The following is a 25,228-nucleotide window of genomic DNA, read 5'->3' as shown; positions in this document are numbered from 1 at the left end:
CTAAGTAAAATTATGGGACTCTACAATTCTCCCCTACTTAAAAGAATTTCATCCCCAAAATTTACTTATCAAACAATTCTGGATACTGATCTAACATGTCTTCCTCCAACTCCCACATTGCCTTCCGTTCAGAACTATTTCTCCATAGGACTTTGACTATCTGAAAACTCTTAGACCGTAATTCTTTCATCCCTCTATCTAGGATGCTAACCGGTTGTTCCTCGTAACTCAAGTCTTTTTGGAGTGTTATCATATCGTACTTGAGGACGTGAGATGGGTCTGACACATATCTATGCAACATCGAGATGTGAAATACATTATGACTATCTTCTAAAGCTAGCGGTAGGGCTAATCTATATGCAATTGCTCCCACTTTGTCCAATATCTCAAAAGGACTTATAAACCTGGGACTAAGCTTGCCTTTCTTCCTGAACCACTTCACACCTTTCATAGGAGATATTCTTAAGAAAACTTGATCTCCGACTTTGAATTCCACATCACGCCGCTTGGCATCCGCATAACTTTTCTAATGGCTTTGAGTAGCGAGCATACGCTTTCTAATCAGCGCTACTACATCCTGAGCTCCTCTAACAGCTTCAGGTCTAAGTAGTTGCCTTTCTCCTACCTCGTCCTAATGCAACGACGATCGACCCTTCTTCCATAAAGTAGCTTGTAGGGTGTCATCCTGATTGTTGACTGGTAGCTATTGTTGTAGGAGAATTCTATCAGCAGCAAATACTTACTCCAAGATCTCGATGTAAACACTAATTCTCTATCGAATACTATTGTCTTAGAGATTCTATGCAGTCGTACTATATCTTGGACTTAAACGTCTGCGTATTGATCTGCTGTGTATGAAGTCTTAACAAACAGGAAATGAACTGACTTGTTTAATCTATCTATTACTATCCAAGCCGAATCATGCTGCTTACTTGTTCATGGCAATCCCATCATGAAATCTATGGCTATATTATCCCATTTCCATTTTGGAATGCTAAGTTGTTGCAATAAGCCTGCAGGCCACTGATGTTTTGCTTTCACTTGCTAGCATACCAAGCATTTAGACACATACTCCGCTATATCTTTCTTCATTCCTAGCCACCAATAGAACACTTTAAGGTCGTGAGTCATCTTGGTCGACCCTGGGTGAACTAAGTATGGTGTATTATGTGCTTCTTCTAAAATCGTCATCTTAATCCCTTGATCATTTGGCACGCATACCCGATCCTTATATCTTAATAACCCTTGACTTGATATTGAGAAATCTGCGGCCTTCCCTTTTCTAACTAGATCCATATATTTTACTAATGTGCCATCATGCACTTGCCCATTCCGTATATCTTCTAACAGGCTTGACTGGATGGACCAGTTCGTCAGGTTACCAATGACTACTTCTATTCCAGCATTGATCAGCTCCTGCTGTAGCGGCTTTTCTATTCCAGCTAATGATGCTAGATTTCCGTAATTCTTTCTACTTAGCGCATCAGCAACTACATTTGCCTTGAGGCGTAGGCTATCACCTTATCATTCTGCATCAGCACACAACCCAATCCTTGCTTCGACACATCGCAATAGACTACAAACTTATCATTGGGCGTTGGTACATAAAGTACTGGTGTTGAGCATATCCTTAAGCAACTGTAAACTCTTTTCACACTTATCAGTCCAGTTGAACCTTTGCTATTTTCGGGTTAGGTTGGTAAACGGAGTGGCTATCTTAGAAAAGCCTTCTACAAACCTGTGGTAATAGCCTGCTAGTCCCAGAAAAATTCTTACCTTAGACGCATTCTTTGGTCTTGGCCAATCCTTTACAGCCTCTACCTTAGATGGGTTTACCGCAACTCCTTCCTTGGATCCTATGTGCCTGAGAAACGCTACTTGTGACAACCAGAATTCGTACTTCTTGAATTTGGCATTAAGTTGATGCTCCTTTAGTCGTAACAAGATCAACCATAAATATTCCTCATGTTCGACTTCATCCATTGAGTACACCAAGAAATCGTCGATGAACACTACGATGAATTAGTCCAAATAATCCATAAAGAACCTATTCATTAAATCCATAAACGCGGCTAGAGCGTTGGTAAGACCAAAAGGCATAACTAGAAACTCGTAATGTCCATAACGATATCTAAAAGCCGTCTTGGGATTATCCTCTTCCCGTACTTTGAGCTGTGATACCCAGTCCGTAGATCAATCTTTGAAAACACGGCTGCCCCTCAGAGTTGATCAAACAAGTTGTCAAGTCGGGGTAGCGGGTACTTATTGTTAATTGTCACCTTATTCAGCTCGCGATAATCTATGCACATATGCATACTTCGATCCTTCTTCTTATTCACAAATAGATTCGATGCTCCCCATAGTGAATGGCTCGGTTCCCGGTACTAGTTCGATTGTGAAGTCTGTCTCCCATGTCGGGGGCAATCCTGCTAGTTGCCAGAAAATACCTCTGGGAATTCCTTTACAATGTGGAAGTCTCCAACTTTTAGTGGTGTTTCCTTTACCACATCCATAACGTTGGCTAAGAATGCGTGACATCCTTTTTCTATCATCCTCTGAGCTTTGAGAGATGAAATAAGTGGCGTATGTAGTCCTAAACCTTTTCCCATATAGCATCGTTTCTGATCGTCAGGAATCTCGAACATCACTTGCTTACGTCTGCTATCGATGGTTGTGTCATGCCTTGCTAGCCCGTCCATGCCTAATATCATGTCAAAGTCTTTGATTTCCAGCTCTATCAGGTCTCCTTCTAGTTCTACGTCCTCAATTTTGATCGGTACGCCTTGTACTATCCGTGATGATAGGACTATTTTACCCGAAGGCAACTATGTCACAAACCTAGTTCTACAAGGTTTGTCTAAATATACTATCGATGATAGGAATCTGACCTGTAATTGCTTTGTTACTAGCATTAACATACTACAAAGTAATACTAGATATTGCTACTATTACTACTACTATATAATAACTAGCTAAGTAAACTTCTGAGACTCTACAGCCTTGGCGACTTCCCACCTGCGAGAGCACCACTGAAGCTGGAGAGGAGAGTCCATAAAAATGAAAGAAAAGAAATGATGAACAGTAAAAATGTTAAACAAACCGTGTGTCAGTATAAATGTTTAAAAAGTGGCTTTTTTGTCACTTTATGTAAATATTACTTTTATTTATTTTGTTTAAAAGTTAGTAATATCATTTAATGGATCAATTCATAATATATATATATATATATCTTCTATATAATAAGTGTGTGGATAACGGAAATTCTTGGTTTTAATGATTTTTTATTTTTTTTAATGTTAACTTTAACGGAATATTCTTATATTTAACAGTAGTTTGCAAACACTTAAACTTAAATAAAATAAAATAAATAATTAAAAAAATTAAAATAGGATATTTTTGAGATATTTTAAAATGATAATTATTTAAAAATAATAAATAATTAAACAAATTAAAATAGGATATTTTTCAGATATTTTACAATGATAATTATTTTAAAATAATAAAAAATTAAACAAATTAAAATATGATATTTTTGAAATATTTTACAATGATAATTATTTAAAAATAATAAAATCATACGTATTATAACTTAAATAAAATTTAATTAAACTTAAACTCACTTATTAGAATAATATCATATTAAACATATAATATAATTTACTTTGAATTAGCAAAAAATTATTTTTTTAAAAAAAACTAGCAAGAAACTTAAATTTAAAATTCACGTATAATATTTAATATTACATTAAACATATAATATATAATCTATTGTTGTCACTCCCAAATTAAAAAATTAGAACAAATATAAACTTAAACAAAAATAAATAAATTATTTAATTAAAATAAGATATTTATTTGAAATTTATATAACATTAATATAAATTTAATAAAAATAATTAATAAATTCTATAAATAAAACTAAGCAAACGTGCATTACACGCTGCTTATGTGCATTACACGTTGCTTATATCTAGTATATATATATATATATATATATATGAGAGTATTTTGGTCTTATTTGAAATTTTCTTTGACGAAATTCGGTTTGAAGGACCATTTTTTATCGAGATTACAAAACATAATATTTCTTTTAGAATTTTTCACAAAAAAAGATCCGAAATAATACTAATTAAAATAGTATTATCTCTTTATTTTCTTCTAATTTATTATTCACAAATAATAAACTCAACCATTCACTTTTATATTTTTTCTCTTATATTTTTTTTCTTCATCTAATCAAATGCTATACCTTCCAAAAGGTAACATAAAAGTTAAATCCATATCAATTTCTTTTTCTATTAGATTCAATCAAGGTAATTGGAGAACAAAAATCAGTTGTCCCATTTTTTCAGTCCCATTCCTGTCCGAACTAATTAAATATTGACACATCATTTAATTTGACACATCAACTAACAGAGATGTAAGACTAAAATTATATTGCAGAATAAAATATCCTTTCATCATTTAAAACAAAATAAGAATATGAAAATTAGAAGAAGAAGATGAAAGGATATTTTTTGCAGCAATATATTCATTGTAGAACAGACTTTATTTATTTTTTATTAAAAAGATAAATAAAAATAAAATAATAAATGCTAGGGATTAACAGAAAATTTAAGAACATTTTTAGTCTTACATCTCTGTTAGTCGATGTGTCAACATTTAATTGGCTGGGACAGGAATGTGACATAAAAAATAGGACAACAGATTTTTGTTTGTATTGGATGATCTATGGTTTAATTAAGGTTGACGTGGAAGTGGATGACATGTGTTTTTATTTCTTTTGGTTCTCTCCAAAATGGTATACAGTATTTGGATCATCAAACTCTGAAGACAGGATCTTTCACTGAATTTTAAAATGGATTTCATTGTATTTATTTAAAAACCATTCACAAGTATGAAACCACTAAAAAATATTATGGATAAGTCTGAAAAAAATGATATAAAAACAGTTTATAACACTTTACCAAATGCTAACATAGTTTATGTTAATGAAAAGTCTATTTATCAAGCTTATAAATACATACAATATCTATTTATCAAGCTTATAAATATTTTGTCAAGAGTCAAACATGATGTTTATTTTATGACATTATTTAAGCGTTATAAAAAAATGTTATTATAGATTCTTTTATAACATTTTGTGCTTGTTATTGTATATTAATGATAAATTTTGGTATAGTTGTTATTTTTTAAAACAAATAATTATATTATATTTTAATAATTTTTTTGTTCCTTAATTTAACAATATAATGAAAATAACAACATTACATTTACAAATTGTCTACATCATCATATTAAGTAACTCGGTCCAAATAATTGTTTTACTTAAGAAGTTAACAACTTTCAAAAGTAAAATTTAGAGAATCAAACTCATCATGCTATAAACTCTAGCTAAAATTTGAAAAAATTTCCATGTGTTCACTTATAAAGTGAAAAACCAAATCTAAAGATATTATGATGCTTTGTCATTTCCATTTGATTTGAAAGCCTATTTCCGAGCCTAAAGAGTGTTTCATGACCTTCCATGTCGGAGCACAACACAAGACTTTCACAACAAGAAAAAAAGGCTTTTACTTCGGTTTTTAAGTTGGATTTACTTCGGTTTTCGCTAAAATTCGCAACTACAGTAGTTCGGAGCGAAGTAAAAAGTAGTTAAAAACCGAAGTGAAAAATAGGCTTTCTACTTCGGTTATTATGTAAAAAATGAAGTAGAAAGTGAGGATTCTACTTCGGTTTTTACATAATAACCGAAGTAGAAAGTGGGGTAAGCTTCCTTGGTGGACACTTTCTACTTCTGTTATTATGTAAAAATCGAAGTAGAATCCCCACTTTCTACTTCGGTTATATATATTTACATTGGAATTGGTTTATTTTCATTTAATTTATAACAAAAATAAAAATCACAAAATTTATACACTTAGAATTAAAATTCTTATAAAATTAAATATTTATACATTCACATAATTGTTAAGTAGAATAACCTAATCATTCATATATACATTCACATAATTGTAATTAAGTAAAATAGCCTAAACATTTATATATACATTCACATAAAACTAAAGGTATGTATAAACAAAATAGTCTTACTAATATATTGAAGTCATCAATCGGCTTAACTATTCTTGTTGGATTGGCAAAATGTCCTCCCAACCATTGGCGACAATTTGACTACTAGTAACTTTGTCATTTAGTTCATTCTACGAAACAAACCAATGAAAGATTAAATTAGTAACTTGTAACAACACTTAAAAAAAATTCCTATTTTGCTTTAAAACACTTACAACTCTTTCTTCAATTTTTTTGTCCAAATTATCTTCGACAAGAGTCTTCTTCGTTTCTCGCGCTCTTATCCAAATTTCATATCCATCTACATCTTCCACTCCTAGTTCTTTTTTCTAGGACATCAAACAGAATTGAAGTTTAATTATTAAATTTTCCTAAGTCTAACAAAATTTTGGCAGCATAACAACTGCATTTTAACATCTCCAAAAATTTTAAAATCTGTAAATAACACATAAAATATCTCGACATAGTGTGCGAATTCAAAAAGGAAAACAATTAATAAAATCTATAAAAAATTGGCAGAGTTTCCTTTGTTTTTGTAGCATATCCCAATTTTATAACTATATATAAATTCAACACAAACAAACACAAAATCAACATACATAATTCCATCCTTATATCACCGCCAACAACAAATTTCCCAAAACCTACTTAACTAAAGTAAAACATGCATGATTTAACTCTAATTTTATAAATCAATATTGCAATAGTAATACATAAAATTTAAAGATTACTCACCTCCAATATTACTCTTGAAGTCACCCAAAATCAATACCAATTTGGCAACTAAATCGACAACCCTACTAAAAAGCTTAAACAAAAACAAATAAAAATCAATTACATAATTAATTAAACTAGTTACATAATCATCAAACAACATATCAAGCTAGCTAGTTATAGAAAATAAAAAAACAAATGTCACTAATAATCCAAACATTTCAAGTTTTGGCAACAGATTACCTATTGAAGCTATGTTTAGAAATTTAAATAGCAAGTCACAACAATTTTTAAATTTTACTAATATATATATAATTAATAACATTATATAAAATAACAAAATAAATAAATAAAATATAACACAAATATACTAAAAAATAAGTATTAAATTCGGAATAATATAAAATAAAATTAACACAAACAAAATTTTAAGGTAACAAATATTTTTTGATGCTCAAAATAACCTCTAAATTAATATTAGCAACTCTAAAACCTATATATAATAAACACATTATATCTATAAGAAAAAAAATCTAAAAATAATATAGAAAAAAAAAAATCATAGAAACAAAGATTTAGTGATTCATACCTTTTTTGAAGCTCAAGAACATATTTTAATGTAAGAAAACTAGTCAAAGTCCAATAACAATACCCATTTTCAAACCCTAAAAATATGCACTCCCAAAGTCTTTATTTCTCCCTCAAAAAATAAAAATGGAACTAATATTTCTGTTTTTAAGTAAGAAAAATGGTTTCAAATGGTAAAAAAAAAAACATAAAAAATGGTATATTTAGTGAAACCCTCGTGGGAGTACGACAACAATGAAGGTTTTCTGGGTTTGGTGTTTGGGATTTTTGTTTCAGAGAAACGAATGAGGCGTGGGAGCTATATATTAAGGGTATTAAAACTCTTTTACTTCGATTCTTATATAAAAACTGAAGTAGAAAGGGTACTTTCTACTTCGGTTTTTGTATAAGAATCGAAGTATAAAGTACTATTTCTACTTCGGTTTTTATATAAGAACCGAAGTAAAAGCCTTGAGGGCCACGTTTGGTTTGCTCCACTTTTCACTTCGGTTTTTTCATAAAAACCAAAGTGAAAAGCCCCAATATAGTGTGCAAACCAAACATGATTATTGTCTATTTTCTATTTTAACTTTGTTTTTTTAAGAAACCGAAGCAATAGCCTTTTTTTATGTACTGTCATTCCCAAAAGCGAAGTAAAAACTCATTGAAAGGACTTTACTTCAGTTTTTTTATATTCTATGTGTAAAAAATGAAGTAAAAGCCTATATTTTTAGTTGTGTTTCTTCTTTATACCTTGACAACGGCCGATGAAAGTTTTCTTTTTGTTGGAGGTTCATCTTCTAGCTCAACTCTATCACCTATTGGAAAAGAAAAGGCTAAGCAGTGGTTTTCCACTAAACAAACAAAAAACATAAAGGAAAACCAACGAAAAAAAAAAGACAATGTTACAGGGAATTAAACATTGGGAAAGTTTTAGGAAACTCCATGAACATCCAGGAAATTAAACTTCCTATCTTCAATCCAATAAAAAGTTTCAAAAGAAGAATCCAATAAAAAGTTCCAAATAAGAATCCAATATAAAGTTTCATTAATCGAAATTTGTATTCGTAGAACATTACATAGAGAAAAAAAATTTCAGAGCTCATAGCCTAGTTAGATTCTTTTGCTAGCCAAATGAACTAGATCATTTATGTGTATATAAAAAGCATTCATTCACACATACAAGAAAAAAAAGCTCAAGGCAGCAAAAATCACATATATCTCACTCTGATCTGTCTAATTTGAAAATATGGAAAATATCATAGAAATATAATCTACTGCAAACCTGAAGTTATTTAACAGAAAAATTACAAAGAGAAAAAAAACATAGAGACAGAGACATGGACACCGACATAGGCATGGACAGGGAAATTACAAAGAGCACACCAAGTTTCTATGCTTTAACACAGTCCGAAAGCTTGCTGAGAAGTAAGCACTAATGTATATGTCTTAGAATTAATGTTAATGTACGTATAGGGAAGAAAAAGGATCCACGTCTGCTGCCAAGCATCCATGTGAATATAAAGCATAAAGATACTAAACAATAATTCCATAACATAGAAATGAGAAGTGACTTGAAAGACCAGAGGCTTATTCAAATCAACGGTAAGACCCTTAAATTTTTGTCTGCTATCAAATTTATTATTGGATTAATAATTAAAAAAAAAAGAACAAACATATTACCTGATCAAACAAAAAAATACAGCACCATAAATATATGTAGATGGCATTCAATAAGAAGAAAAGTTAGATAATTGTCCAGAAATAAACTCGAATTCATGATCTATCAATGTTTACAGCAATAATAACCACTACAAACCTGAAAACCATTATCCGATTGAAGAGAGGGATAAATAACAAACCTACAAGAGGAAGGAGCTATGTTTGAGAGCGATGAACGAAGAAAGCCAAGCAGTGGTGGATGACGGTTTAGGAGGAGGAGGAATATTTTTATCGGAAGTGTAGAAGAGTGACTGCTGGTAAGGAATGAGAAGATAAAATAGGAGATCTTAACTTCTGTTCAGCACAAGAAATGATCACTTTACCTTTCTACAGTAAAAGAGCCCAATAGTAAACTATAGCCCAATGCTGAATATGTACTCGGAGCCCATGAAGATACCGGCCCAATATGCTATAGCACTTTTAAAAAAAAGTCATTTTCTAATGTGATATATACTCTAAAATATTGTAGTTAACTATGAATAAACAGGCTTGTTTTATTTAAAATAATAATAATAAAAATAAATAAACTTCGTAGGCGTATGCTGTCCCCAATTTCCTATCCCTTCCCTATCCCACTAATTAGTTTAAGATACCTCATTTATTTATTTAATATATATTTAAATTATTTACAACTTTATCTTTTTTTTAATTATATTAATACTATAAATAGATGATGTGTCTTACAATAATTAGTAGGACATGAAGGGGATAGGAAATTGGAGACAGCAAATTTTTTTTCAAGATTTACATGCAGTGCTCTATTTTTATGAGCATGCACCAATTTTATTTATTTATTTATTGTACTGAGTTCACACATTGATCTGCACAATGAAATTAAATTTATTTAGGTATATTAATATATTATTTTTTTACAAATACAATCAAGAAGACAATAGTTTTATTTTAAAAATTACATTATTATTAATTGGGTTTCACTTAGGCCACAAAAGAGATTATATATACTAATCGAATAAATTAAAAATTGTAATATATCCATATATACATTAATTCGTGTGTTGGAGCCCCATCTCAACACGTGTGTTGGAGCCCCATCCGCATGTTCAAAATCTTCAACTACAATAAATAAATAAAAAGTATTGCTTGAGGAGCAACTAAATATCACCAAACACCCATTACCATAACACATGATTATAATAGTATTTAAAATGAGATATTGTATATGTGAAAAAAATCGGGCGGCAATGTAAAATAAAATACCGCCAACCAAAATGACTAAGTTTAATCTAGTTTCCCGTGTACCCATTTCCCCTTACCCATTTCTTCTTCTTCAATCTTTCTCTTCACGAAGGCTAGTACTAGTAGCTCTCTCGGTCTCTCTCGGTCTATCTCTCTCGGTCATTCCCGTAGGCTAGTAGCTCTCTTGGTCTCTCACTCCCCTTCACGAAAGACAAATCCTGAGAAGGGCTTCACCACATTCGAGTCAAGGGTTTCTCTGATTCAAGACGAAATTACTACAGTTGAAATTTCTTGTTTCAATCCGCGAAGAACAACGAAGGAGCTTTACGGTACAGTCTCTGATTCTAATTGTTCATCACTCTAAGTTTTTACTGTAATTTCGTTTTTGGTTTTTTCATCATTGATTTAATTATTCATCAATCATATTTTCTCTTTGTTAATCAATTTATATAAGTTAAACTCATATATATATATAGTATTCATTTTTTGGTGTGTTTAAGTTAAACTCATATATATATAAATATATATATAGAAAGAGAGAGAAAGAGTGAATATAGGACATATCTGGACTTGCTTGCTGTTTTAAAGTATATATTACTAAGCTTTAAATAATGCATTAAAGGTGTTTGACAGAATGCTTCAATGAGATATATGAGTAATTGCTTGTAAATGAGTAAATGGGATTCTTGGCCTTGAATCCTTTCTTAATTTGACTTTGTATGCTTCTTAATTTGGCATTGAAATGTGAGATATACGACACTTGTTTTTGTTAAAAATGATGTTTAAATACATGGTTGAGGACACTTGTTTCTTCCATGAAGGGTCTTCTAGTACTGTTATAGTCAACAAAACCCATGAAAATAACTAGTAGCTGATGTGTCCATAAGTATAATGTCTCCGAATAACCCAACACAATATTTACAACACTGCTCTGTTTACTATTCCCTATGTCTTGTTTGGTCAGTAGATAAAAGGACCCCATATATTTCTTGTTTTGCAATGAAGAGAAGAAAAGTAATTTGTGTGTTGCGGTATGAGAAACTAGTACACAGATAATTACACATATACACACACATACACGCTTTAAGCAGGCATGTAAGTGAGTTTATTCCCCACAATAATTCTGGTGGATGAGTTGGCACATTGATTATAATATTTTCATTAACCTATAAACTACTTTTCTTTCAAGATAACAAATGAAAGTGGTGGCAAGAACTTTTACTCTGTTTTGGGATAGATTTAGTACCAAAACCAATATAAATGTCTGCTTCTATGTTGGTTTTCTGCTAGCATGAACTGAAGTCTTTATAAAGCATATGCAGGGATTTGAATATGCAGGGATTTGACAATTGTTATTTAACATTTGAAATTGCAGACAACCTGCTGGCTGGGTTTGAATATGCAGGGATTTGACTATTTATTTAATGACTTGATGCAGGATCTAAATAGATTTATTGATGAGAAGAGTGAAAGCAGAGGAACTGGTACACTCTGTCATGTGTTTAAATTCTCTCTCCCTCTATTGTTATTATTTATTATTGTACATGCTATTCAGCCTCCTTTATATCCTCCCATTTGTTAATTATTGTTTAATGTTTATTTTCAGCTGAATTGTTTGGTGCTCTAAGGGGTCGTCTAGGTGACAGCAACAAAAATTTAGTCATGGAAACATTGACATGCATTGGCAATGTTGCATGTGCAATGGGTCCAGCTGTTGAGAAAGCAAGCAAGGTTGATTTCTAATTCATGATCGCTAATTTTATGTAGTGTACTCTTTAAATTTGAATGTGAGTGTATTGATTTCTTTCAGGGCATTTTAGGATGTTTTGAAATGTTGGGGTGACAATAAAAAGCATATGAGGGAATGCACATTGAATACTTTAGATTCTTGGCTCTCTGCTGTTCATCTTGATAAAATGGTAAGTTTTTTTTTTTTGCTCTACGCTGTGGAAGCTGTTTAGTTTTTTTGTCTCAGGTGGCATGATTGTATACTTCTTGCAGGTTTCTTACATTGCAGCAGCTTGGACAGATGCAAAACTTGGTGCGGAAGGGCGCAAAGATCTTTTTGAGTGGTTGTCAAAACAACTATCTAGGTTAACTGAATTTCCTGATGCTGTACAGCTACTAAAGCCAGCTTCCTCTGCTCTGACGGTAATTCTGACTTGTCAAAAACAGTGAAATATTCTTTTTACTTGTTTGCATTGCTAGAATATTTCAATGCTAACAATAATGTGCATAGAGATGTAAGAATCATGATGCCAGTTCCCTTTCCATTGTTTCTGGTTATGACTTTATGAAATTTTCATCCAGGATAAATCATTAGATGTTCGTAAAGCAGCAGAGACATGCATTGCTGAAATCTTGAGAGTTTGTACACAAGAAACTGTAAGTGCACTAGTAACTTTTGGTACTATTTTGACTCATTGGTCAGTTAGTGCATCAACACATTGTTTGAATGTATTATTTCAGGTTGAGAAGCTTGTTAGGGATGTTTAGGGATCAGCTTTAGCTCTTGTTCATGACGTTTGAAGCATTATGGTAATTTTCAAGGTAAGGCTGTTGGGTACTTGGGTCTCTTGCTTGTATTTTGTTTTAGTGATTTATACCAATAATAATTATTTTTTTCTAGAATCTTTTGAATGGTTTAAAATATTTTTTTGGTTGTTGGGTTGGGAAAAATAGACCATTCTTAAAACCTTATAAATTAAGCTCATTTTAACAGGTTGGTAGGCTTTGATAATGATACCGCTTGTAATTTTTTCTGTTTGGATTTTTTTAAATGCATGCAATGAAATATGAATATAATTTAGTAATGCATTTGAACTATCTAACATTTTCTTTGCTTGAATTTTTTTAGTGTAAAAGTTGAATTTGTCAGATTAGTCTTAGTGTCCAGTCTTTAAAGTTTAATTGGAGAGCTGATTATTGAAATATAAACTGAACTGCAATTTGTTGGATTCAAAACTTGGATAGTGTATTATACTAAACTATTCGGTTCTTATCATTACAAAATGATTTGTTGTTGTCTATCCTTGTGCATATCTCTACAAATTTTTATTCTCCAAATATGAATGTTGTCAATGAGAACTTCCTCCCTCTGCTGAAACGCCTTGATGACTGCATAGCGTAAGGGGATGCTATTTACATCATATATATTTATGTATCTATTTTTGCTGCTTTAGTTGCATTCATTAAATATTACTTGTGTTGTACCATTAATTTATATGTTGATTTAGGGAATTACTAGCATATTTTGTTGAGACATTTATTTTCTCAATCAACTTGATGACCTTAAACATTATCTACTTTATATTAGGTATGTAGAAAACAATCCACAGTATGCTGAATGCGGCGTTTACTTACTCAAATTTTGACAATTGCAGGTAGAAACAAATTTATGCAGATAGCTGATTAGATAACGTTACATTTTTGCACATTCTTCCACTAAAATTTGTTTCCATTTCCAATAATTGAGTAATTTTTTTGTTATGACAGTCTCGAGCATTGGGTATGATTCGCTCTCATGTACTTTCTGTACTCAAAAGTGCGTCTTCTCAGGTAAAATAATGTAGGGGTTGAATTAATGCGCTCCATTGTTTTGTGCTGTTTTGTTGGGTTGGTAGACCTCTGTTTCTGTCTCCTTTTGGTCTTAAATCAAGTGCTCAGTTTGTTACCTAAAAAAGAAAACGTTCTGGTTCTATATGGTTATTGTTTCTTCATCAGGTTCAGTCAGCAATCCGGAGCAATAGTAGCAGCAAGGCATCTCTTGCTGAGGGTGTAGAGGCATCTGTTATATATGTTCGTTTCAAGGCAGCGGCAAATGAGGTACTATTTCTTTCTTAGCGATTCTTTTTTATTAAGACTCCTGTTTGGTCAGTAATGATATGTAATTAAATCTCCTCTGCTGTAGGTTAATGCGGCCAGAAACTGCACAGGGCATATTTGTTAACTTCAAAAACTTGTACCATTACAATGGGAACAAGCTTCCTTTTGCTGCTGCTCAAATTGGCCAGGCTTTCAGAAATGAGGTTCTTAATTTTCTTATCTTTGGACTTTAGCACTTATGTTTGCATAGGATGCTCATATTATTTCTAATTGGTAACGGGTCTTTGTAACTAGTATTTTGGTCCTCTCCTTTCTTATAAGAATAGAAAATAGCCCTGTAATGTAGCTGTTGCATTCCTTAAAAATTCTTCTTTTGTGCCCAAAACTGTGTCCCATTGATCTGTGACAGTGTTGCAAGGTCCATTTTGTTTTTTAACCAAGCCTAAAACTGTGTAGGCTTATCCAGCATTTTGATCCTCAACCAAGGCTATCATGCAATGCATCATTTGTTAGCATCAGATGAATATGCATTTGGATCCCTAGTTTGTGTTGTTTCTGCTCTTGCTTTTCAGGGTTGATTTCCTTCATTGTTTTGGCCTTGAGCTCATTGGGTAGTTTACTTCACTGGGTTTTGATTGTATGCAGACACAAATTCTCACTCAAGTAGAAAGTGCTTCTATATTTTACTAATGCTTGTAGTGTGTCATCTATGAGCAGGCCCATGAGGCTAAAATTTCTGTACAAGGGAAATTGGGAAATTGCAGAACAAGTTGTTGATTACTGGTACTCCATTACAGAACAGTGTGGAAGAGTTGTGGTAAATAATTTCTCTTTTTCACTAACACAGACATATAAGATTTTGTGTGTTCTGCATTGTTGTTAATTTGCTATACATGCATGTGATTACCCATTTAACAAAATAGTCCAGCTTGTTTGAAGTTTTATGTTTAGAGCTGATTATGGTGCCGGGGAAGTAGGAAGTATGGGAATAATTCTTGTTCTTCTCCCTCCACCAATTGTGATTATGAGCACATATACCAAATCTTTTAGCTGTTGGAGGGGTTTAAACTCTGTGCTTAGTAATTCCTTTAATGTTTAAATTTGCAGAAATATTGAATTATTAAATTTGAATTTCTTATGTTCTATTTGATAATTTTTGGCATCTTTCATTATGTGTGGAGAGGTTGAAGCAGCTACAGTTTCTAGATATGCTAAAATTTTGATGTTGGGCAACTGCTTTGTTAGCTGTTATAGTGGAACCATCATCAATTTCATCTGGTGTCTAGATATCATTTTAATAATATATTTTCTAAACTACTCCTGTTTCAAGTACTATTCTTTTTTATTCTTACAATGTTGTTGACTCTTCTGTCTTCTCTTGGCTTTTATTACATTTTAGTTATCATAATCATTCTCTGAATTAGCTTCAATTCCCAGATGTTCTTCTTATTTGAATTCTTCAATAAAAATTTGTTATTATAAACAAGAAAATGCATAACATAGTTGTACAATTACAGCTTATATTGTGACTGATAATAATCTAGAAAGGAGATTATGGAAATATGGAAATATAGAGTCTGGTATAGGAGCAAGCTATTGAGAAATCTATAGCAAAAACAGGAAGAAATGTAAATAAACTGCTGAAACTAACAGAACCAAAACTAAGCCCGACTCTAATTTAGAGAAGGCAAAACCATTCAAAAGGAAAGATAAGAACTTTAGAAACATATTACTAAATACACTGCCAATTCCAAACATTATCTGAGGAGATGTCTTTGAACTCTTTTACTTTGAACACACACATAGTAACCGAAAATCTGATCTTCTCCCACAACACCTCCCCAGATTCTTCTTTATCTTCAAAGATTCTCTTTTATGCAACATTATTCAATTACTTTAACTTGCAATGCTAACATTAGAAATGTGTTGCCTCAAATCATGTGTTGACGTATCAACTTTTCGTGAGCTTGAGACCTTGGTGAGGTCTGTGAGGGTATTTGTTTGCTTTTACCATTTAGGTCTCTTCTAGCTTTAAGCTTTTTTTTTTTTTTTTTGAGAAATAGGCTTTGTTAATATTGCTGCTATTAGTGTTTACATATTGTTAATGAAGAGATGATGCACTCATTGTTGCCTTTAAATGTACGAGTGAATGCATCTAAAAATTGATTTCTGACTTGTATTGTGCTTTCGATTCTTCTCACAGCATTCAATATTAAAACCTTTCATGATACGTCGAGTTAAAACAGATGTAGTTTCAGAGCTTACCAGGAAAACAGAGATCACAGTGCACTGCAAATTGAGTTCACGACAACAAGCTTTTTATCGAGCTATCAAGAACAAGATATCTCTTTCTGAGTTATTTGACAACAATCATGGACAACTTAATGACAAGAAACTCCTTAATTTAATGAATATTGTCATTCAGCTAAGGAAGGTAAGCTATGCTTTTCCACGTCCTTTCCTGAAATTAATTTAATTGCTACAAGCAATCAAGTGAGGAAGCTAATTTTTATTTATTTTTTACTGTGTGGTGCCAGGTCTGTAATCATCCAGAGTTATTCGAAAGGAGTGAGGGAAGCACATATCTCTACTTTGGTGAGATTCCCATCGCCCTTTTGCCTGCCCCCTTTGGGGAATTGGAGGATGTACACTACTCAGGAGGTCGCAATCCTATAATATTCAAGGTTCTTTTTATAGCTGCTTTCTTTTAATATACATAACTATGCAAAATCTCTTGTATTGTTATTATTCTTTTCAAATAAGCTCCATCCCCCACATGTCCTCACCCATCTCCCCTGTATGTAGTTTAACATAAAATAAAATAAAAATGAAAATGAATAGCATTGTAGAACTTATTTCCATATCACCTTACATCCATGTCACGTTTCCACTACTTTTTGGTTGCTGGTTTTTTACAAGTCCTGAGGAAGGCTGGGAAACACATTATTAGTTCCCACAGAAGGCTGAACTTATTTTTTATTTTTTAGATTTTACCAAACTTGGTTACTTTTAATCCGAATTAGGAAAATAAGATGCAACTGTGATCCTTCTTTTTAATTATTTATTAAAATTGGTGTTTTTCTTAGTTTCTTCCTCTTTACTATGTAGGATTCTGGAAGCTCCTATTCGATTCCTTGTACAAAAGTTTAGAATTTGCAACGTGCTTCTTATAAAAATTGCATGTATAGTTGTGGTGGTTATGGAACTAATGGCTATTGAAGACTTGGAAAGCATATTTTATGTATCTTTAAAACTTATTGTTCATCATCATGACTACATTAGTATTATTTAATTTAATCTATGTTGCTTTTGCTACCAATGATTTAGTCAGAGCAGTCTGTGTTAATTCTGCTATTAATGGCTTAATCAGAATTCAGTATGCAGGTTGTTCCATGCATGTATGTTTGCCTTTCTTTTCATTAAACTTGTTCATTAAATTTGACCATGGATTACTTTATATATCATTGCTATAAGACCAGACCAGTGACTATATTCTTAGAAAATTCATCACATATATATATATATTAATAATTATCTATAAATTCCCTATGTTTTGTATTTTTTTAATCAGAAATAAAAATAAATGAATAATTAATAGTGATTCTTAGAGACAGTGTTTTATGTGTTTCTCTTAGAGACAGTGTTTTATGTGTTTGGTTTTAATGGTATTAGTAGAGTAGAATTTTTATTCTCTTTACTCACTCTTCCATATTTAATACCATATCATTGTTACTGAAGAATACTTCATTGTTTATATGATGTATTTGATTGACTTCTGTTAAAAAGTTTTCTTTTAGTGGTCGGTCTGGTAGTTACCATGTGAATTATTTGTGACAGCATATATATCCTTCTTTGTGGTTATAGATTGGAAACAGAGGAATTGTAGCTTTTGGAGAGAATTGCAAGTCCCTGACAGATCTTAGCCTCCGATTTTGTGATAGGTGAATTCTTCTTTTCACTGTTTATAGAATTACAAATATTTGAGTATGAATTACACTTTGATTTCTGTCTTCACTCGCATATTAATTATTAGGGTCGGGGACAAGGCACTTGTTGCCATTGGTAAGTGTAACTCCCTACAGTATCTAAACGTTAGTGGCTGTCATCAAATTGGTGATGCTGGAATAATGGCCATTCCAAAAGGTTGTCCTCAACTTACCTACCTAGATGTGAGTGTTCTCCAGGTGTGTTCTCCTACTTAATAACCACCAATTACCACCACTTGATTATATGTACACATAGACCCACTACTTTAGTGTAGGTTTGTCTTGCTCACTGTGGTAGAGCATAATTTTTCTGTGTAATAATGCTTATTACCATCATTTGTAATCTCATTAAAATAAACCTTTATGATAACTCATTGATGCCAAAGTATGTCTAGGTTGGCTTTGCTCTGTTTGCTTGTATATTTTAGGGGCTATCAAAATTTTTAAAGTTTCTATGTTTTCTAAGCTTAGTTTTGATCCAATTCATACCAGCCATCTAGGGGACTCGGGAACAAAATTAATCAATAAAAGAAGTTATAAAATCAGCTTACACGTTAAAATGAGTTCATTGTGCCCTGCTTCATTGTGTGTAGCAAAGGACATGGTTTAAAAAGTTAACATGTGTTGTTAAACATGCTTTTATCTGTTATCTACCTGTTTGGTTCTTTTACTGTAAAGCTATTAGATAATTCTTAGTCCTTACCTGTTTCGTTTCCTTTTTTTTTCTTATGGTTTTTCTTTTCTTTCATGATCTGGTTCTGAATTTTGATGGTTTCTATGATTCCTCTTCTGCTCCACCGCAAGAGCTACTCTGATTGTCCCTCAGGCGTGGACTAAGGCTCGATGACTATCAAATAAAAAAACATGCTGATTGCTGACGCGTTTAAAAGGTCTCTTTATAGTTAGCTGTGACATAAACAGAGGTCACGTTGGTGCTTCTTCATTCCTGCTGTTGGGCTGCACTTATTTGGTTTTCAAATTGTTGCATTGCATTGCATTGCGTCCAATATTTTTGAACTTGTTTGAGGACATTTACTTTATTTTTATAGCTAAAAAAATTCGTCACCAGGATTTAGAGAGTCCTTTTGATACAAGCCTATTAGACTACTAACTTTGAACTTTGATTTATTGTAGATTGGATGTAGCAGAGCAAAGTGGAGAGGTTACACGATCTGTCTCTGGCCTAGTACTTCCAAGGTATTAGAGGCTCAGCTTGACAGGAGCATCATCTAGATCTTGTAAATATGTTCTCAACACCCTCATGCAGGTAAGTTTGGTTTATGTTGTTGAATGTCTTAATGCTAACACTGTACTCTATTTTTCCATTTTTTTATATACCTGTAATGCCCCGAATTCTCTGATGTATTTAACGGCGTGAACTGTAGGCCGGGAGGGCCATACTTGCTTAATTATGTTATTAAATGATTGAATGCATGTATATATTGATTATATTATGATATGATGTGAAATGCAATGCATGTGAGTCCATATTTCTATCCACAGGGGTGTGATGGTAATTTGGCCCATTGAGGGTAAATTGACTAATTGTTCGCATGTTGGTGATATAATTTGAGACCACATTATGATGTGGGTTTGTTCGGGCTATTTGGCATGAGACGATCAAGGAATGTTAAATATCGGTTTGGTCATAACGGGCTTAAGCTCGGGGCTCGGGGTGAGTCTCGGGGTGTTTTTAATGATTAGAGTGTTACCGGGGATTAAAGGGTAACGAGATGTGAATTATTGGTGTTTGGGGATGTTGAGATTAGCGGGAATTGGGAAGCGTTAATTATGATTAACGGTATAGGTGGAAAGTACCAAAATTGCCCTTGGGTTGGCTTTAGAAACTTTTAAAGACCTAGGGGTATTTTAGTCTTTTGGTTTGGATATATGTTGAGCTTGGAAGGCTGTGGATAAAACAGAGTAAAAACAGAAGCCTTTCTTTCTCTTCCCGTACCTTCTTCTTGCTTCTTCTTCCTTGTGAGTTTTGTGAATTTGTTGAAGGTTTGAGCTTGGGAGCAAAGCCTTGGTACTTTGGGAGAGTGTTCCATTGTGGAAGAGCACCATAACCTGAACTTGAGGTAATTTTTTAGCCCTTAGTTTCCATGTTGCTCTGTTTTCGTTTTAGGAATTCAGCTTTAGAATTTGATGTGGGAAGTGAGGATTAAAGGGAGTTTTCATTTTGTTTTTGATTGGGGTTTGATGAGGGTGAGCTATGGGTGTTATTTGGGGGTTTAATTGTGTGTTTGGAAGAAGTTTAGAGAGGGTTTGAAGAGCTGGTTTGAGAGGAAAGAGCTCAGGGGAGAAAAATGGTTCGTGTGGCCGACTTAGCCATTTTGGGCTGAGCGCCGCGGCGCAGCAGGGGAGCGCCGCGGCCCTTGGCATCTGGCAGGGAAGGCCCCTTCTGGCTGAAGGGCGCGTCGCGGCGCAGCAGGGGAGGGCCGCGGCCCTTAAGGTCAATTTTGCCAAAAATGTGTTTTTAGCATGGGGATTCAAACCTAAGGCCTCGGGATTGAACCTACTACCCGGTTGAGTAGTGTTTGAGGTTCCAGAGGTTAGGTTTTGGTTTGGGAACTTTTTATTATTCATTTTATTGATGGAACCCCATAATTTGGTTATGACCAGGTAACCGCTATGGGACCAAAAGGTTGATCGTTCTCAGGGTCACTCTTTTATTTGTTCCAGCTCGAACCGGAGGTAAGAAAACTGCACCCCAAGTGTGACATGCATGGATATTTGTAAGGTATGTTGATTGTGTAATATGGACACGGATTGAATATGGATGCTTAGCGTATGTTGTTCGCTTGTGCATAGCACTGACTAATTAGTCAGGTTTGGCAAAGGTGCTAGTATCAACTGTGAAGCTGTGACTGATTAGTCAAGTTCGGCGGTGATACTGGACACTGGTCACTTAGCGCTGACTTATTAGTCAATGATGGTCTTAGTGTGGTTCACGCAAGCCAATAAAGATTAGATCTAATCGATTATTAGCATTGAATGAATCAAGGAGCATTAATGCCTGACCGACCCTGAGGGTCGATGAACAAACAGAGCTTGGAGGCTAGTGACTTACCTAACAGCCACTCTCCCGCTAGAAAAGAGAGCTTGGAGGCTAGTGGCTTACTTAACAGCCACTCTCCCGCTAAAATCATGTGATGTTCATTTGCTTGTTGAAAGCTTTATGTTCAGTATGATTATAATGATAATCATTTGATAATGTTATTGAAAAATGTTATGTTTTCTTGTTGGGCCTTGGCTCATGGGTGCTATGTGGTGCAGGTAAAGGGAAAGAAAAGCTCACCTAGCCTTGAGTGGAGAGCTGATGTGATGGTGTGTACATATGCGGCCGCTTGACTGCCACGGTCATGGTGTTCTCAGAGGAACTAGGGGGTTTACCCTATTTTTGCCGCTTAGGTCGGCGGGATTGTAAATTTAAAACTGTAATGACCATTTTGTACTGAGAACCACTTGTAAATGTTTTGTTTAGCTCTGCAGAGCAGTTTGTAATAAAATCTCCATTTCATTTTTATTGGTTTTACACCTTAACTTGTTAATTACACTTAGAGCACGTTTTTGACCAAAGGACTCGGGTAACGAGTCAAATTTCCGGTCCACCGTTCACCGTAACTGTTCTGGGGTAGCCAGGGCGTTACAACTTGGTATCAGAGCAATGCCAAGGTTAAGGTTCCTGTAGACTGGCTGGGCATGTACACACATCACTGAAGTCAAGCTCGACTCTTGGTTTGGTAACTCTTTATGTAGTTATGTGCATAACTGCCTAAACGTGGTGCAAATGCTTTACCTGTATGCATGTGATATTATGATCTGTTGTGTGATACATGCTGAGTGCTGAGTGCTGAGTGCCATGAACATGTATCTGTTTGATCATATTGAATGACTGTGGAATATGATAATTGTCTGCTTGTTCTTGAACCGTGAGGCGGCAAGAGGTTTAGTTATTACTACCTGACTGGCCGTATTGGTTATTATTGTTTCAGTAAGGTATCAGTGACAGGATGAACCCAGGACAGACAGACACTACAGCTGGCCAGAGTGGTCAGGGTCAGAATAATGACAATAGCCAGGGTCAAGAGAATGACCATTCCCAGATTCCACAGCCAACACCTGCAAACTGGCAGCAGTTGTTTAGTGATTTGCAGGATATAGTGTTGAAACAATTGGAGGAGCTTCGTCTCCTGAGACAGCAACAAGTGCCTGCAGTGGTTAATGTACCAGAGGCACCTTCTGTGTCAGTGCCAGTTATTGGGCAGCAGTCTGGGGTTGAAAACAGATTGGAACCTCTTTATGGGCGGTTCAGGAAACAGCAACCTCCTGTTTTTGAAGGAAGCGCTGATCCTATTAAAGCTGAACAATGGATGAGCATGCTTAACACTATCCTTGACTTTATGAAGGTAGTGGGTAGTGAGAGGGTGGCTTGTGCTGCCTATATGTTTCGGGAAGATGCCCGGATATGGTGGGAAGTGGTTGGTCAGACCAAAGATGTTAATCTCCTGAGCTGGGAGGAATTTTAGACTTTGTTTAATGAGAAGTACTATAATGATGCTATAAGAGCGGCGAAGGCCGATGAGTTTATGAGGCTACTTCAGGGAAGCTTATCAGTTACTGAATATGCCTTAAGGTTTGACCGTTTGGCAAAGTTTGCCAAAGAGCTGGTGCCCACTGATGGGACCAGGAGAGAGAGATTCCTCCAGGGGCTACAGCCCAGGTTAGCTCGTGACGTTCGCATCACCACTATGGCAGGAGTCACTACTTATGCACAGGTGGTGGAGAAGGCACTCACAGCTGAGAGTGCAGAGATTAAGATCTGGCGTGACAATGCAGCCAGAAGGGATTTCAGGAGGCCAGGTTCCCCATTTGTTGGTTCTGGTAGGGGTGTTGGCCCCAGCGATCAGAAGAGGAAGGTTCCTGATACCTTCCCAGTTCCAGGTCCTGACAGGAGACCTCGTGGTGTTACAGTAGGTCGTCCTGGGAGCAGTGAAGCCTGGAAGGCTCGTCCTGAATGCCCTAGATGCAAGAGGCGCCATTTGGGGGAGTGTAGAGCAAAGGCCTGCTATTTGTGTGGAGTAGTGGGTCACCTTAAGACAGACTGCCCTCAGATGGGGAAAGAGGAACCCAGAAAGGTGGACAGCTCGGCCCCAGCTCGAGTGTTCACGTTGACTCAAGCAGAAGCTGAGGCTTCCCCCTCAGTTGTTACAGGTCAGCTTCTTAGTGCAGGAACCCCTTATCATGTGTTAATTGATTCTGGTGCTACACATTCCTTTGTTGTTAGTAGCATTATTGATAGGTTGTGTAGACCTTGTGATTTCTATGCTGTGGGGTTTGGTACATTGTTACCCACTGGGGAGATAGTGGTATCCAGAAGATGGGTCAGATCTTTGCCAGTGACAGTAGAGGGCAGAGAGTTGTCAGTGGATTTGATAGAGTTAGTTATGACTGACTTTGATATGATACTGGGTATGGATTGGTTGGCAAAGTATGGGGCAACTATTGACTGCAGAAGGAAGATGGTCACCTTTGAGCCTGAAGGTGAGGATCCTTTTGTATTTGTTGGTACTGTGCATGGACCTCGTGTTCCTATGATTTCTGTGTTGAGGGCCAGGGATATTTTGCAGAGAGGATGCATTGGATTCTTAGCTAGTGTGGTTGACACCACCCAGGTCATGCCAGTGGGACCAGAGGATACTAGACTTGTATGTGAGTTTCTGGATGTGTTTCCAGAGGATTTGCCAGGGTTGCCACCACACAGAGAGATTGAGTTCGTTATAGAACTGGCACCAGGGACGGAGCCAGTGTCTAGAGCACCATACAGAATGGCCCCAGCTGAGTTGAAAGAATTGAAAGTGCAGTTGCAAGAGCTGCTGGATATGGGTTTCATTAGACCTAGTTTCTCACCCTGGGGTGCGCCAGTTCTGTTTGTAAAGAAGAAAGATGGTTCTCTGAGAATGTGTATAGATTACAGGGAACTGAATAAGTTGACAATTAAGAACCGGTATCCTTTGCCAAGGATAGACGACCTGTTCGATCAGTTGCAGGGTATGAAGGTATTCTCTAAGATTGACCTTCGTTCTGGTTATCATCAGTTGAGGGTCAAGGAGGGAGATATACCGAAGACTGCTTTTCGTACCAGGTATGGGCATTATGAGTTTCTGGTTATGTCATTTGGGTTGACTAATGCTCTTGTCGCTTTCATGGATATGATGAACAGAGTGTTCAAGGATTACCTAGACCAGTTTGTGATCGTCTTCATCGATGATATTCTGGTGTATTCTCAGACTGAGTTGGAACATGAGCAGCATCTGAGGTTGGTTCTGCAGAGACTGAGAGAACATAGATTGTTTGCTAAATTCAAGAAGTGTGAGTTCTGGTTGTCTCAGGTATCCTTTCTTGGACACATTGTCAGTAAGGAGGGGATTAAGGTAGATCCAGCAAAGATCGAAGCGGTCAGAGATTAGCAAAGGCCAAAGAATGCTTCTGAGGTTAGAAGTTTCCTTGGATTGGCAGGTTATTACAGACGGTTCGTGGAAGGGTTCTCAAAGATTGCTAGTGCTTTGACTGAGCTGACACGCAAGAGCCAGAGATTTGTGTGGTCAGATAAGTGTGAGAACAGCTTCCAGGAACTGAAGCAGAGATTGATTACAGCTCCGATTCTGAGTCTTTCGACAGACCAGGAGAAGTTTGTGATTTACTGTGATGCTTCTCATCAGGGTTTGGGCTGTGTTTTGATGCAATCAGAGAGGGTTATTGCCTATGCTTCTCGTCAGTTAAAGGAGTATGAGAAGAGGTATCCTATTCATGATCTGGAGTTGGCAGCTGTGGTTTTTGCCTTAAAGATATGGAGGCACTATCTCTATGGAGAGAAGTGTGAGATTTATACAGACCACAAGAGCCTGAAATATTTCTTCACCCAGAAAGACCTGAATATGAGGCAAAGGCATTGGCTGGAGTTAGTGAAGGACTATGATTGTGAGATTTTGTATCACCTAGGGAAAGCCAACGTGGTAGCTGATGCCTTGAGCCGGAAGGGTCCGGGGCAGATTCATGGTATGAGGCTGATAGCCAGAGAGTTAGCAGATGATATGACCAGAGCTGGTATAGAGTTGCTGGTGGGCCAACTGGCTAATATT

At 35.1% G+C, this 25,228-nt stretch overlaps 2 protein-coding genes and 3 long non-coding RNA genes across 5 annotated transcripts; 4 read left to right on the top strand and 1 right to left on the bottom strand.

Annotated features, from left to right (window-relative positions):
* Nucleotides 1-5,911: 5,911 nt before the first annotated feature.
* LOC133822298 (uncharacterized) lies at nt 5,912-9,371 on the bottom strand. The gene is made up of 5 exons (XR_009887848.1): nt 9,216-9,371; nt 8,107-8,171; nt 6,808-6,880; nt 6,288-6,401; nt 5,912-6,203 (listed from the first exon to the last, which is right to left on the bottom strand). It is a non-coding gene; the product is annotated as an uncharacterized LOC133822298 (long non-coding RNA).
* A 1,073-nt stretch (nt 9,372-10,444) lies between these two features.
* On the top strand, nt 10,445-12,050 carry LOC133820997 (uncharacterized). The gene is made up of 3 exons (XR_009887256.1): nt 10,445-10,601; nt 11,711-11,756; nt 11,879-12,050. It is a non-coding gene; the product is annotated as an uncharacterized LOC133820997 (long non-coding RNA).
* Nucleotides 12,051-12,123: 73 nt separating this feature from the next.
* Nucleotides 12,124-12,822, top strand: LOC133820996 (protein MOR1-like). The gene is made up of 3 exons (XM_062253538.1): nt 12,124-12,423; nt 12,583-12,657; nt 12,742-12,822. Exons 1-3 carry the CDS (start codon nt 12,253-12,255, stop codon nt 12,766-12,768), a joined length of 273 nt encoding a protein of 90 aa, XP_062109522.1. The 5' UTR covers nt 12,124-12,252; the 3' UTR covers nt 12,769-12,822.
* Nucleotides 12,823-12,912: 90 nt separating this feature from the next.
* On the top strand, nt 12,913-14,092 carry LOC133820995 (uncharacterized). The gene is made up of 3 exons (XR_009887255.1): nt 12,913-13,398; nt 13,768-13,830; nt 13,996-14,092. It is a non-coding gene; the product is annotated as an uncharacterized LOC133820995 (long non-coding RNA).
* Nucleotides 14,093-16,310: 2,218 nt separating this feature from the next.
* LOC133820994 (chromatin-remodeling ATPase INO80-like) lies at nt 16,311-17,060 on the top strand. Its single transcript, XM_062253537.1, has 2 exons — nt 16,311-16,531; nt 16,635-17,060. The coding sequence occupies exons 1-2, from the start codon at nt 16,322-16,324 to the stop codon at nt 16,806-16,808; spliced, it is 384 nt and encodes a 127-aa protein (XP_062109521.1). The 5' UTR covers nt 16,311-16,321; the 3' UTR covers nt 16,809-17,060.
* The last annotated feature ends 8,168 nt before the right edge of the window (nt 17,061-25,228 follow it).

The sequence above is a fragment of the Humulus lupulus genome, chromosome 3 (assembly GCF_963169125.1).
Source record: "Humulus lupulus chromosome 3, drHumLupu1.1, whole genome shotgun sequence".
NCBI classification, from domain to species: Eukaryota; Viridiplantae; Streptophyta; class Magnoliopsida; order Rosales; family Cannabaceae; genus Humulus; species Humulus lupulus.
The sequence above is the reverse complement of the archived record's forward strand: the minus strand, read 5'-3'. Positions and strand labels throughout refer to the sequence as shown.